Source organism: Felis catus, chromosome B4 (assembly GCF_018350175.1).
Source record: "Felis catus isolate Fca126 chromosome B4, F.catus_Fca126_mat1.0, whole genome shotgun sequence".
In the NCBI taxonomy this organism is placed as follows: Eukaryota; Metazoa; Chordata; class Mammalia; order Carnivora; family Felidae; genus Felis; species Felis catus.
In genome coordinates, this window is record NC_058374.1 from 65,113,839 (window position 1) to 65,128,432 (window position 14,594).

A 14,594-nucleotide genomic window follows, 5' to 3' on the forward strand; every position below is an offset into this window, starting at 1 on the left:
AAAGAAAAAAGCATATATACTACATAGTTTATACAAAACTCTAGAAACTTTAATATATTCTATAGTAACAGAAAGTAGATCATTTGTTACCTGGGGAGTGGAAGTGGGTCAGGGAGGGGTCAGATGTATGGATTATAAAGGGGCACAAAGAGACTTTGGAGATAATGGATATGTTCGTTATCGTGATTGTGGTGGCTTCATGATGGCTAAACATGGTAAAATTAATTGGACCTTAATAAAGCTGTTAAAAAATGAACAAACAAAACTGGTACATTTATACAAAAGAAATCCATGTAGCAACTTTAAAGAATGAAATAGGGCTAATATATATCAAACATTTCTAAGATATAGCCTTAAATGAAAACAAAGTGCAGACTACTATACATAACCTGCTACCATTTGTAATTTTGTTTTAAACGAAAAAGGATACTGAACCAACCCACCCAGTAATTGTTTCTACACGTATAGAATATCTCTGGGAAGACACCCAAAAATGATGCAGGAGAGAGAGACAGGGAAAGAGAAGGGAGGGAGGAGGAGAGAGGATAGGAGAGAGAAAAAGAAAAAGGAAGATGGGGGGTAGGTTTGGAGTAGGAGGGAAACTTAGGTTCACTGCAAACCTTTTTCAACTATGATTTTTTCCTGAACAAATATACCACTTTTTTTTTTTAATTTTTTTTTCAACGTTTTTTATTTATTTTTGGGACAGAGAGAGACAGAGCATGAACGGGGGAGGGGCAGAGAGAGAGGGAGACACAGCAAATATACCACTTTTCAAACAAACATAAAATGACCTAGTGATTCCATTTGGGAGGTGGTCTGCCCTGTACAACACTTATGGGAATGCCAAAAGATATATGTACAGAGCTGTCTATGGAACCATTTTCATAACTGCTTAATGAGAAAACCGCAAAGCATTGTTTATATTTAATATATATTTAAATATAGAAAACAATAGTCTAAAATGCTCATGTGTGCTCTTGGTAGCTCTCTAACTCCCTCCTCCCATCAGAAAACTCTAAAAGTACACAGACTGTGAACAATTGTTGGCTTTGGTCCTAAAGCGGGAGATTGGAGAGACAGACAAAGAGGGGAAGGTTTGTGTGGAGACTTACATTCTAAGTTTCTGAATTGCAGTAAATTTTTTTTGGTAATGAGTATATATTCTCTTTTAATTAAAAAGGCTCGATGAAGACTTTTATTTATTTTATTAACTTGTTATTTAAAATTGACCTATGGTTGACATATAACTCAATAAAGATTTGTTTTTAACTTAAATTACTGGTTTCAGTGTGCAGGGCCACCATAATAGATGTCAAAGCGTGGTAAGTTTACAGTGGACTTAAGATGATACTCACCCTTTTCCGTGCTTCAGATTTCTGGAAGCACTCGTGCTGTATGAAAGTAGCTGCCGCAGAAATTCTGGGTGCTGGTGTGTGGTCTGCATCCAGCATGCTCACTGCTCGCTCCAGAGTCATCTCCACGTCTGCATTCCTAGACAAACAGTCACGGATTCAGCAGAGTTCCAAACCTGCTCCCTCCTGTCTACCAACCTGATCTTTCAGAGATGACTTGGCTAACATGGGGAAGCACCTAGAACACCTAAGCCTTGGCTTTTCTTCAGCCAAAAGAAAAATCATCAGCTGAGGTCAGAAGGCATAGGAAGCTAGCAGTAGAAATATTTCACCTTTGATCAGACTGGCCTCTGAGAATGTCACTGAATTAAGTAGCAGCATAATATATACCGAAGAAAGAAACTGAACTCACTGGAGATAAACATGTGTAGTATGATAATTACATCTGAAAAGGTCACTTCAAAGGCACAATAAGACTTTACACGGAATTTAAAATAAATTTGATCAGACCTACCCTATGACCCAGCAATAGCACTGCTAGGAATTTACCCAAGGGATATAGGAGTACTGATGCATAGGGGCACTTGTACCCCAATGTTTATAGCAGCACTCTCAACAATAGAGAAATTATGGAAAGAGCCTAAATGTCCATCAACTGATGAATGGATAAAGAAATTGTGGTTTATATACACAATGGAGTACTACATGGCAATGAGAAAGAACGAAATATGGCCCTTTGTAGCAACGTGGATGGAACTGGAGAGTGTGATGCTAAGTGAAATAAGCCATACAGAGAAAGACAGATACCATATGTTTTCACTATTATGTGGATCCTGAGAAACTTAACAGAAACCCATGGGGGAGGGGAAGGAAAAAAAAAAAAGAGGTTAGAGTGGGAGAGAGCCAAAGCATAAGAGACTCTTAAAAACTGAGAACAAACTGAGGGTTGATGGGGGGTGGGAGGGAGGAGAGGGTGGGTGATGGGTATTGAGGAGGGCACCTTTTGGGATGAGCACTGGGTGTTGTATGGAAACCAATTTGACAATAAATTTCATATATTGAAAAAATAAAAAATAAAATAAATAAAATAAATTTGGTCATAGAAGTTAAAAATTATTTCTACCATGGTAATGTTACACCTGTGGAATGAAACACCTTCCCTCAACAATCATTAGGTTTTTCTCAGAGTTGTTTGAAACTGTTATTTCAGCTAAAAATGAATTTTAAAATAAGCATCCTAAAAATTTTCTCTTTTTTTAATGTTTATTTTTGAAAGAGAGAGAGTGCACAGAGGGCACTCGTAGGGGAGGGGCAAGAGAGAGAGGGGATCTGAAGTGAGCTCCGTGCTGACAGCAGAGCTGGATGTGGGACTTGAACTCACGAACCGTAAGATCATGACCAGAGTCACAGTCACTTAACCAACTGAGCCACCCAGGCACTTCTAAAAGTATTCTTATTGGGGCGCCTGGGTGGCGCAGTCGGTTAAGCGTCCGACTTCAGCCAGGTCACGATCTCGCGGTCCGTGAGTTCAAGCCCCGCGTCAGGCTCTGGGCTGATGGCTCGGAGCCTGGAGCCTGTTTCCGAATCTGTGTCTCCCTCTCTCTCTGCCCCTCCCCCGTTCATGCTCTGTCTCTCTCTGTCCCAAAAATAAATAAACGTCGAAAAAAAAAATTAAAAAAAAAATAAAATAAAAAAAAAGTAAAAGTATTCTTATTTAATAAATATAACAGTATGTAAACAGTAAAATTCAGGAAAATTGGATTTGTTTTGTTCAAATAAATCATGCTGATGTGAAGAATTCATCAGGAAAGGTAATGATTAAAGACAATTATAAATATGCTTTTTCTTGGGGCACCTGGGTGGCTTAGTCAGCTAAGCGTCTGTCTTTAGCTCAGGTTATGATCTTGTGGTTCATGAGTTCGGGCCCCACATCGGGCTGTGTGCTGACAGTTCAGTCTGGAGCCTGCTTCAGATTCTGCATCTCCCACACTCTCTGCCCTTCCCCTGCTCACGCCATCTCTCTCTCTTTCTCAAAAATAAATAAAAAAACATTAAAAAATTTTTTTTAAAGATTTAAATATGCTTTTTCTTGGGACACTTGGGTCTCTCAGTCAGTTAAGCATCTGACTCTTGATTTCAGCTCAGGTCATGATCTCACAGTTCGCGGGTTCAAGCCCTGTGTAGGGTTTTGCGCCTGTTTGGGATTCTCTTTCCCTCTCTCTCTCTCTCTGCCCCTCCCCTATTTGTGATTGCGTTCTCTCTCTCTCTTTCTCAAAATAAATAAACTTTTAAAATATGCTTTTTCTTAAAGAAAACAATTTTATAAACATTCTGTTACCATTTGTTTTGCCATTATAATGACATTTGGTTTATGTCTTTCTAGTAGCATACTTTTGTCCTTTACTAATTGCGGGTATTTATAGTGATGACGAAATCTGATGCAGTTTGACTCAAGAGAGGATAATTTATAGAGGACAAATAAAATTGCCACTTGTAAAACAATAACTCCCAAATGCCTCACTGAACTGGTTTTTTTCTCCCCTTTTATTTCTGCCTAGAGGGTAACTGGGTTAGGGGACCTATTATCACTGTGGCTGTTAACACATTCATGCTTCCTTAAGCATTGACTCAGAGAAACCTGACTGAGGACAGCAAAATCTTAGAACTGTGGCTAAAGACATGCCTTAAAGGTATTCTAGGACTCTGGCTTCAAAAAGAGTACACCTGATTCATTCCAGGTAATGGAGAATAAAAAAGACAGGGTGGCAGGGTGTTTTCCAGTATCTGTTAGCAAGCACAATGAATACAAGCATAGCATATTTTACTGTACCTTACTCTACTGTGCTTTGCAATACTGCTTTTTTAAAAACTGAAGGTTGCAGCAACCCTGTGTCCAGCATGCCCATCAGTGCCATTTTTCCAGCAGCATTTTCTCACCTCATGTCTCTGGGTCACGTTTTGGTAATTCTCACGATATTTGAATTTTTGCTATGGTGATCTGTAATCAATGATCTTTGATGTTACTATTGTATTTCTTTTGGGGCGCCACAAACCACACCCATGTAAGATGACAAACTTAACCCAAAAATGTGTGTATTCTGACTGCTCCACCAACCAGCTATTCCCCCACCTCTCTCCCTCTCCTCAAGGCCTCCTTATTCTCTGAGACACGGATTGAAACTAGGCCAATATTAACTCTACTGTGGCCTCTACGTGTTCAAGGGAAGGCAAGAGTTGCACGTCCCTCACTTCCAATCCAAAGCTGGAAGTGATCAGGCTCAGTGAAGAAGGCATGTTGAAAGCCAAGACAGGTCAGGCTCTTGGAGCAAACAGTTGGCCAAGTTGTAAATGCAAAGGAAAAGTTCCTGAGGGAAATTTAAAGCGTTCTTGAAGGAAATTCAAAATCCACTCCAGTGAACACACAAAGGGTAAGAAAGGGAAACAGCCTTATTGCTGATATGGAGCAAGTTTCAGCAGTCTGGATAGAAGATCAAACCGGCCCAACATTCAACCTTCTCTTAAGCCACAGCCTAATCTGGAGGAAGGCCCTGTCTCTCTTTAAATCTATGAAGGCTGAGAGAGAGGAGGAAGCTGCAGAAGAAAAGGTGGAAGTTAGCAGCGGTTGGTTCATGAGGTTTAAGGAAAGAAGCCGTCTCCATAACCTATAACTGCAAGCTGAAACACTCGTGTAGAGGCTGCGGCGGGTTACGCAGAAGAGCTAGCTAAGATATTTAAGAAAGGTGGCCACACTAAAAAACAGATTTTCAATGCAGCAAAGCAGCTTTATATTAGAAGATGCTATTTAGGATTTTCATAGCTAGGGAGGAGAAGCCAGCACCTGGCTTCAAAACACAGGCTCTTTTGTTATAAGGGCCACTGCAGCTGGTGGTTTGAAGTCGAAGCCAATTCTCATTGACCATTTCCAAAATCCTAGGGCCCTTAAAAACTATGCTAAATCTACTTTGCCTGCGTTCTGTCAATGGAACAACAAACCCTGGGTGACAGCACATCTGTTTGCAACATGGTTCACTGAATTTTTAAGCCCACTGTTGAGACCCACTGCTCAGAAGAAAAAGATTCCTTTCGGAATATTGCTGCTCATTGACAATGCACCTGGTAATCCAAGAAATCAGATGGAGATGTGCGAGATTAATGTTGTTTTTATGCCTACTAACACAATATGCACTCCACAGCTCACCGATCAACGAGTAATTTTGGGCACCCAAGTTTTATTATTTAAGATATGCATGGCTTCAGGAGCACATATGCTAAAATTGGAATGATATAGAGATTATCATGCTCCTGAGCAATGATAACACGAATATTTGTGAAGAGGTCTATGGATTTTAGAAGTCATGGGAATAAAATACACAACATAAGGAGTATAGTCAATGATACTGTAGTAGCATTGGTGACAGATGGTAGCTACACTGTGGTGAACATAATGTATAAACCTGTTGAATCACTATGTTCTCTACCTGAAGCTAATGTAACATTGTTTGTCAATTACACTCAAAAATTTATTAAAAAAAATACACTGCATAAGGCTATAGCTTCCATAGATAGTAATTCCTCTGATGGAGTGGGCAAAGTAAATTAAAGAACTTATGGAAAGGATTCACCATTCTAGATGCCATTAAGAGGATTCCTGAATCTGGGTGCCCGGCTGGCTCAGTTGCAAGAGCATGTGACTCTTGATCTCAGGGTCCTGAGTTCGAGCCTCATATTGGGTGTAGAGATTACTTAAGTAAATAAAACTTAAAAAATAAATAAGGAGCATTCCTGATTCATAGGAAGAGGTCAAAATATCAACATTAACAGAAGTTTGGGAGAGGTTTTTTTTCAACCCTCATTGATGACTTTAAGGGGCTCAAGACTTCAGGAGAGGAAGTAACTGCAGGTGTGGTAAGAGCAGCAAGAGAACTAGAAGTGGGGCCTGTAGATGTGACTGAATTGCAGCAATCTCATGAACTTTAATAAAAGAGGAGTTGCTTCTTATGGATGAGCAAAGAAAGTGGTCTCTTGAGATGGCATCTACTCCTGGCGAAGATACTGTGAAGACTGTTGAAATGACAACAAAGGATTTAGGATACTACATCAACTTAGCTGGTAAAGCAGTAGGGTTTGAGAGGATTGATTCCAATCTTGAAAGACGTTTCTACTGTGGGTAAAACGCTATTGAACAGCATCACATGCTACAGAGAAATCACTCATGAAAGGAAGAGTCCATCGATGGAGCATACCTCATTGTCTGATCTTAAGAAATTGCCACACAATACAGCCACCCCAACCTTCAGCAAGCACCCCCGTGACCAGTCAGCTGCCATCAACTTCGAGGCAAGACCCTCCACCAGGAAAAAGATTACAACTCTCTGAATGCTCAGATGATGGTTAGCATTTTTTAGCAAGAAAGTATTTTTTAAAAAATTTTTAATGTTTGGGGCGCCTGGGTGGCTCAGTCGGTTGCGCATCTGACTTCAGCTCAGGTCACGATCTCACGGTCCGTGAGTTCGAGCCCCGCGTCGGGCTCTGGGCTGATGGCTCAGAGCCTGGAGCCTGCTTCCCATTCTGTGTCTCCCTCTCTCTCTGCCCCTCCCCCGTTCAAGCTCTGTCTCTGTCTCAAAAATAAATAAACGTTAAAAAAAAATTTAAAAAAAAATTTTAATGTTTATTTTTGAGAGAGAAAGAGACAGGCAGACTACAAGTGGGGGAGGGGCAGAGAGAGGGAGACACAGAATCTGAAGCAGGCTGCAGGCTCCGGGCTCTGGGCTGTCAGCAGAGAGCCCGACGTGGGGCTTGAACCCACAAACTGTGAGATCATGAGCTGAGCTGAAGTCAGGCGCTTAACTGAGCCACTGAGGCATCCCAGCAAGAAAGTTGTTTTTTTTTTTTAATTTTTTTTTTCCAACGTTTATTTATTTATTTTTTTGGGACAGAGAGAGACAGAGCATGAACAGGGGAGGGGCAGAGAGAGAGGGAGACACAGAATCGGAAACAGGCTCCAGGCTCTGAGCCATCAGCCCAGAGCCTGACGCGGGGCTCGAACTCACAGACCGCGAGATCGTGACCTGAGCTGAAGTCAGACGCTCAACCGACTGCGCCACCCAGGCGCCCCAAGAAAGTATTTTTTAATTAAGGTATGTACACTGTTTTTTTAGACAGAATGCTATTGCACATTTCATAGATTATAGTGTATACATAACTTTTGTATGCACTGGGAAAACAAAATATTCACTTTATTGTAGTGGTCTGGAACCTAACCCACCATACCTCTGAGGTATGCCTGTAAATTCTCTCTTATATCAGGCCAACCCACTAAAGTACGCACGTGTGCACATGTGAGCGTGTATAGTATTGTGAATGTGTGTGTGAGTGGGTATAACACAGGTGTGGAGATAAGAGTAATGGGATTCATGACTAAAAACCAATACCCAGTGTTTCTGATACACATGTTCAAACATACAAGTGTTATGTCATGAGTACAAGGGTATTAAGAATGAAGCAGAACAGTTTTGGCATCTGTACTGAGAATTATATAATGATCTCATATTTTAAAATGTTGTGCCTCAGGAGTCAATTTAATGGGTAAAAATGTAGGCTATTATCATTAAATCCAGAATTTGAGTCACTTTTATTTAGTAGAAATGTATCATTTAAAAGAGATGGAAATATTTTACATGCATGGACTCCAATACCTTTACAGAGAAATTAAAACTGTAACAGTCTCAATCTCAGTGGCAATTTTAAATCTTTACCATCCATCACTACAGGTGCTTCAACTAATGGAAGATTATTTATAACATAAGAATAGCCTTCTGTTCGATGCAGTTTTTTTTTTTTAAGACTAAGCCTTTAATCCATTTCATAAGTCATACACGACGCAGGAAAGTTTGAATTTCCCAACACTCTTAACACCCACAAATAATTCCATTACTCCTTTATCTTCCTGAACATGATTCATAAAGAAGCTCTCTATCCACTGCTAATCAATCCAGTGCTACTTCATATTATCATTGAAAACAATCCCAAACTAGTTTGAGCCCGTATTGGGTGCTGCTGTTAGTGCAGAGCCTGCTTCAGATCCTCTGTCCCCCTCACTCTCTGCCCCTCCCCGCTTCGTGTTCTCTCAAAAATAAAAATGAACATTAAAAAAAAAATTCCCAAACTGAAGGAGCACTTCCTCTTTAAGAAGGTTTGCAACAGTGGTCAGGGTGCGGATTTTCCGTTTTGTTACCGTCTGTGCAGTCCAGTGAAATCTTTGCGTGTCCCTATCCCCAGCTAGACCTATTCCAAATTTCCTCTATTCTCTCACAGCATTCCTCCCCACCCCTTTCCTCTCTCTTCCTCCTTCCTCTCTCTCTTCTTCCTTCCCTCTTTCCTTCCCACCCAATTACAAAGCACTTCCTGAAGCCTACAGAAATGTGCTTGGGAGATGGAGATGGGGCTGGGGCAGCGGTGGCGGCGGGGGGTGGTGGTGGTGGGGGGGTGGCCAGGGAGGAGAATCAGGAAGAGTAGTTGCACCTGGGCCCCATTTTCACCTGAACATATTCTACAGAAGTCTTTTTTTAACAACTTCAGAGAATGTTAAAATGATGTCAATCTATATGAAAAATGCAAGAGGAAGCATGTATGGTATCATTGGTCAGAATATGAGATGTAGGAAAAAATTAAAAATGGTACTTTTTCATGTGTGGAATCCTTCAGCAACCAGTGTTCCTGCCAGCTAACAACACAGCCCCACCTAAGGCAGGTCCCCAGATATTCTATGTATTAACGGGGCTACACCTCAGAGGGCCAAACAAACATAAGACGATGGATGGAGAGCTCCCGCATGTGGTCAGATGCTCAGGAAATGCAATTCCTCCACTCCGTGAAGATTGAAGTGTGATGAAAGCACTGCTTTGGGAATATGCCTCTGGTGGAGATACGTACTTCTAGAGGCCGTTTTGAGGGAACTGTAAGAGTCTTAGCTGAGGCAATAAAGCCTTGAACTGGGCCATTAAAAATGGAAATGGAAAGAAAGATATAGCTGAAAGAGACTCGAATCAAAGAACTGAAGAGGTTGGTAATTAACAGGATGTGGAAGAATTTTTCTGTTCTGTGCTGCTGTCACAAACTTCACTGGTAATCCTACTAGAGATTCAATCTCTCTCCAGAGGCTCCATCTACTAATCTCAGAGCACAACGCTCTTTTGTTCTCTGAATTTCCATAACCTAGCACTTGATGATGTGTCTCATTTTCTTTTTCACTGATCCTCTCCATGCCGTTTCTACCTCTTGCAGTGCTGGGTACACAGGAGGAGCCTAATATTCATTTGTTGAACCACTAGTTCCCCACAGGTACGAAAATCATATTTTCAGAAAAACAGACCTGGAATGTTTTATTTGGTGATTTCTTAAACCTTTCTCAGCAGTCTGATTTAAACAGATACTGACTGTCTTTTACTCCAATGTCTTGGTTTTCAGCTACCTTAGTAACTGGCCAGCCATTCTTCTTTTGGAAAGAAAGATCCATTGTTTGATATCTTATGTTATTATGTAGGTTTATAATTCTATCTAGCTACTCTGTAGGAATGTTCCACATACATGAAAGACCTCTTCTTTACACGTGGGGCTTCCACTAAACAAAAAAGAAAGAAAGAAAGAAAGAAAGAAAGAAAGAAAGAAAGAGAAAGAAAGAGAAAGAAAGAAAGAAAGAAAGAAAGAAAGAAAGAAAGAAAAGAAAAGAAAAGAAAAGAAAAGAAAAGAAAAGAAAAGAAAAGAAAAGAAAAGGAAGGAAGGAAGGAAGGAAGGAAGGAAGGAAGAAAGAAAGAAAGAAGGAAAGAAAGAAAAATATAGATTCCAAAAACAGGGGCCAGAATGCAGGGCAAAGGAGAACACAGGGTGTGGTCCCAGAGCCAGGGCTCTCAGGAGGCAGCCTGGAGAGCTGAAATGCCACAGGCACACTAAAGAAAGGGAGACATAGACACCATAAATCTAGGCATTAGGCATGGATGTCTCCTTGATCACCTATTCTCCTTGTTATAGGAAATACCTCTGACCCCTTCTCGTTTTATGAAGAGAACAAAAATTTCAAGAAGAGTTCGTTTTTATGATTTCTCTAGAATGGCAACTTAGGAACTGTCAAGAATATAAGTCCTTAAAGAAATTGTGGTTTATATACACAATGGAGTACTACGTGGCAATGAGAAAGAACGAAATATGGCCCTTTGTAGCAACGTGGATGGAACTGGAGAGTGTGATGCTAAGTGAAATAAGCCAAACAGAGAAAGACAGATACCATATGGTTTCACTCTTATGTGGATCCTGAGAAACTTAACAGAAACCCATGGGGGAGGGGAAGGAAAAAAAAAAAAAGAGGTTAGAGTGGGAGAGAGCCAAAGCATAAGAGACTTAAAAACTGAGAACAAACTGAGGGTTGATGGGGGGTGGGAGGGAGGGGAGGGTGGGTGATGGGTATTGAGGAGGGCACCTTTTGGGATGAGCACTGGGTGTTTTATGGAAACCAATTTGACAATAAATTTCATATATTGAAAAAAAAAAGAATATAAGTCTTACCCTTTATTCTAAATTTCTTGACTCCCAAGTGTTCCTTCTATTCTTTTAGATAGGATTATTCTAATGAAACCTGCCCTGTCCATTACAATAACCCCAAATAGCATAGTTAATACTTCTAGAATCTGAGCAACAAAAAGAACTTAGACTGCAAAAAGTAAAGAGTTTCTATTTCATTTCCTCCTTCCTTAATTCTTTTGTTCTCTTGCCATATGTTTATATAGTGCCTATACTGGGCCTGCCTCTGTTTTAGGGTACTGAGAATATGAAGATGATAAGACACTCACAGGAAGTTCAAAGTCTAGAGGGAAAGCAGGTAAGAAATGAATAACCACAATGTATTATTTTGGTAGAGACACCCACACAGTGCACCTATCTGGGGCATCTAGATTGTGAGGGGCATCATCAGGAAATAGGCAGTATCTGAGCCACATCCAGTATCATGAGTAGCCAGGCAAAACCAGAGCTACTGGGGGCAAAGAGACAGAGAGAGAGAGAGACAGATGGCTAGATGGAAAAAAAGGAAGACAGTAAGGAAGAAGAAAGTGAAGAAGTTTCAAGTGGTTGGTAGTGGGGGGAGTGTGTGCGGATGGCGGTGAGAAAGGGTGAAGGAGAGTAGAAAGAGATGGGACTGGAGTGATAAGCAGAGGTGAAAACACGGGCTGAGCCATGTGTGCCATGCTGCATAGTATGGAAACTTGGTGGAATTATGGAAAGGTTATAATCTGGGCAGAGAAACAATTAGATTTGTGAAGATCATTCTAATGGCCAGAGAACAGTTCTCAGTGAGTAAGACCAGAGGAAGAGACATATGTGCAGTGAAGACGGACAGAAGGGTAAAAATTTAAGGCCCATTAAGGAGGTTAAAATATGGTGATGTGACTGGGGAGGGGTGAAGATAAGCATGACTTCTAGGTTTGTAAATGGCACGACTTCAGTATAAGGAGATGGTTAGGAGTAGACAGTAAGGAGGAGCTAATAAATCTAGTTTTTCATATACTGAGTGTAGGATGTCCAGGAGGTTGCTGGAAATGCATGCAGATCTAGACAGAATTCAGGATAGAGGATGGTTCTGAAGATAAAACTTTGGGAATCATGAGGATTCATGGTACACGGGCCTCTCTGGAAGAGCACCCAGACCAGGAAGAGGAAGGTTACTAAAGATGACCTCCCCAGGCATGCAGAAAAGGAGCACTCAGAGAATATGAAGATGTGGCTTGAGAGGCGGGTGGAAAACCAGGAGAGGCTGATGCCCTGGAAACCAATGGGAGAGAGAACTTCAGAGACCCTGCTGTCAAATGTTGCCCAAAGGCCGAGTATTATAAGGACTAAATATGTGTCTACTTTGGATGCAGCAAAAAGGCAGCCATTGGTGAGAACAATGTTCCAGTGAAATGGTGGGGACTGAAGCCAAATGCAGCAGAGTGAGGAGACTGAGAAGTGACAGGATGGCTCAAGAAGCATGGGGACACACAGATGGAGGAAGAGAAGAAGGCTAATTGTCAGAGGATGTGGCATGAGAGTTCTGTTATTGCTAAAATCACTGTGTGAAAACTGTGCCCAAGCACAAATCTTAGGATATAGTAGGCATTTAATAAATTTTAAACTGTCCATTTAAAAGCCTTGATCAGCTTTTTCCTCCACAAATAATGACCTCATGCATTTTCTTCCAAGTATGTTCATATTGACAAAGATCAGCTTTCAATAAGAAATCTTAGAAGTCTTGGGGCACCTGGGTGGCTCAATCAGTTAAGCGTCTGACTCTCAATCTTGGCTCAGGTCATGATCTCACAGTTCGTTGAGTTCACGTCCCACACTGGGCTCCATGCTGAGAGTAAGAAGCCTGCTTGGGATTCTCTCCACCCGCCTCCAACTTTCAGTCCCACCCCCACTTGTACTGGCTCTCCCTCAAAATAAGTAAACTTAAGAAAAAAAAAAAAAAAGAAATGCTAGAAGTCTCATGCTCAGTTCTGCTTTATAAAACACATTTCCTGCTTCACGATTAGATGAATCCTAGTATCTTTTATCACCAGGGCCTGCCCAGTCAATGAGTATTAAGTCAATTTCTCTTACAGGGATCATGAGAGATGACAACTTCCACTAAGCAATTTTAGAAATTAAAACAACCACATATTTAATGTTTTACTATAATAATACTACATCATTATTTTGGGAGTTACTGATTTAATAATCAAATAATGTCTCAACCTTTTTCTCTTAGTAACTTCCTCAGTTCATGAAATTTGTACTCCATCATTAAACCTGAATGAGTTAAGTTCCAAAGGTTAGATTAGATGAGCCATAAAGTCAATATGAGAGGCAAAAGAATGACTTAGAAAATTTGATGAATTATTCAGTATTGCCAAAAAAATACCCTCCAAATCACTGCTGCTAGAATCAAAAAGTAAAAGCATCGGTATCAGCACCTAGAAATTAGCTGCTTTACTTACTTAACTCTCCATCTTTTTAGGACAGTAGTCATCAAAATAGCATATGAAGTTCACTCTTAGCACGGGCAGTAAGCATTTTTTCCTTCTTTCCTTCATTTCAAGGAATGATTGAGCAAATGCATGCAATTACCCATTTCTTGGTCTACTCTGGAGTTAGCTCCCATTCAGAGCAGCTTTACACACAGCCAAGGGGTGGCCAGCCCTTCAGCCGGCATCTAATTTGGAACAGATGGACGAAATGTCACATTTCCCCACAAAGCTGCCATAGGAACAGGTAGCTTGGCCCCTGTCCCTGAGGTAAATAGGCTAATCTGTCAATTAGGCAGCTGCCTGAAAAGTCATTATTTTAATCACTTATCTCTGGAAGCCTTTCTCTGCGGCCCCAGAAGTGGCAGCTCACACCCTAAGGCCTGTGGGAACAGAATGTGCTGGCACTGACTGTCCCACAGATTGACAAGGGGACTCACCCGAGCTGGGAGTCGGTGAAAGCGCTTCTCTCCGTGAGCATGTTCCCACTTCCTCCACCTGCTGCCACTTGGCCAACAGTCATGTGTGTCCTCCTCCCGCCTGAATCCACAGTGACACTGGGCCCGGCTTCCCTCACCATGCGAGTGCTGTGGAAGGAGCTCTGATGCCAGGAGGACCGAGAAGCCCTGTTCTGAGTGACAGGCTGCAGGGGCCCCAGTGGCCTGACCTGCCCAGCGGCAGGCCCTGAAGTCAGATAGTTCTCTTTCTCCAAAAGGTTGCCCATGCTGTGGCTGGTGCCGGGCCTGGGGTACGTGAGCACCACCGGGTTGACGGGAACGGGGTCAAAAACGGCGTCGTTAACAGAGCCGTACTGGTACTGTCTGTGGTAGGTGTCATAGTGGCGATGTTTGCTCATGGCTGCAGAGTGACTGAAACCAACAATCTCGGAGCGAGCATATCTAGGTGGCAGAAGGAGGGTGGATCTCCTGCTGTCTTGGTGCCGCAAAGTGTGCCCGGTCTGGCTTCTGTGGCTGTACTGGTAATCGCTGTGTGAGTAATGAATCCTCTCAGGGCTGCTGTCTGGAGAAATCTCAAGTCTCCTCAGAGGCTGCCTCAAGGATCGTTCTTCCATTGACTTCTGTGAACTGTACTGTGCGGTTCCTCTCCCCCAGCGATTTTCATAAGTGGCAGTGGTGCCTGGCTGCAGAGAAATCAAGTTTAAATGAGGCATAAATCAGTTTTCATCTCTGTTGAAGACCAACTACTC

The 14,594-nt window shown here is 41.7% G+C and overlaps 1 protein-coding gene and 1 non-coding gene across 3 annotated transcripts in view; one reads left to right on the forward strand and one right to left on the reverse strand.

Annotated features, from left to right (window-relative positions):
• Window positions 1–14,594, reverse strand: part of PKP2 (plakophilin 2) — a 96,489-nt gene that overhangs the window by 65,294 nt on the left and 16,601 nt on the right. For both annotated transcript variants that reach the window (XM_045061643.1, XM_045061644.1), the window contains exons 3-4: window positions 13,828–14,528; window positions 1,359–1,494 (exon numbers count right to left, since the gene is read on the reverse strand). In XM_045061643.1, coding sequence (XP_044917578.1) covers window positions 1,359–1,494; window positions 13,828–14,528 — 837 coding nt within the window. The remainder of the gene's footprint in view (window positions 1–1,358; window positions 1,495–13,827; window positions 14,529–14,594) is intronic.
• Window positions 5,599–5,702, forward strand: LOC111561554. Its single transcript, XR_002744200.1, has one exon. It is a non-coding gene; the product is annotated as a U6 spliceosomal RNA (small nuclear RNA).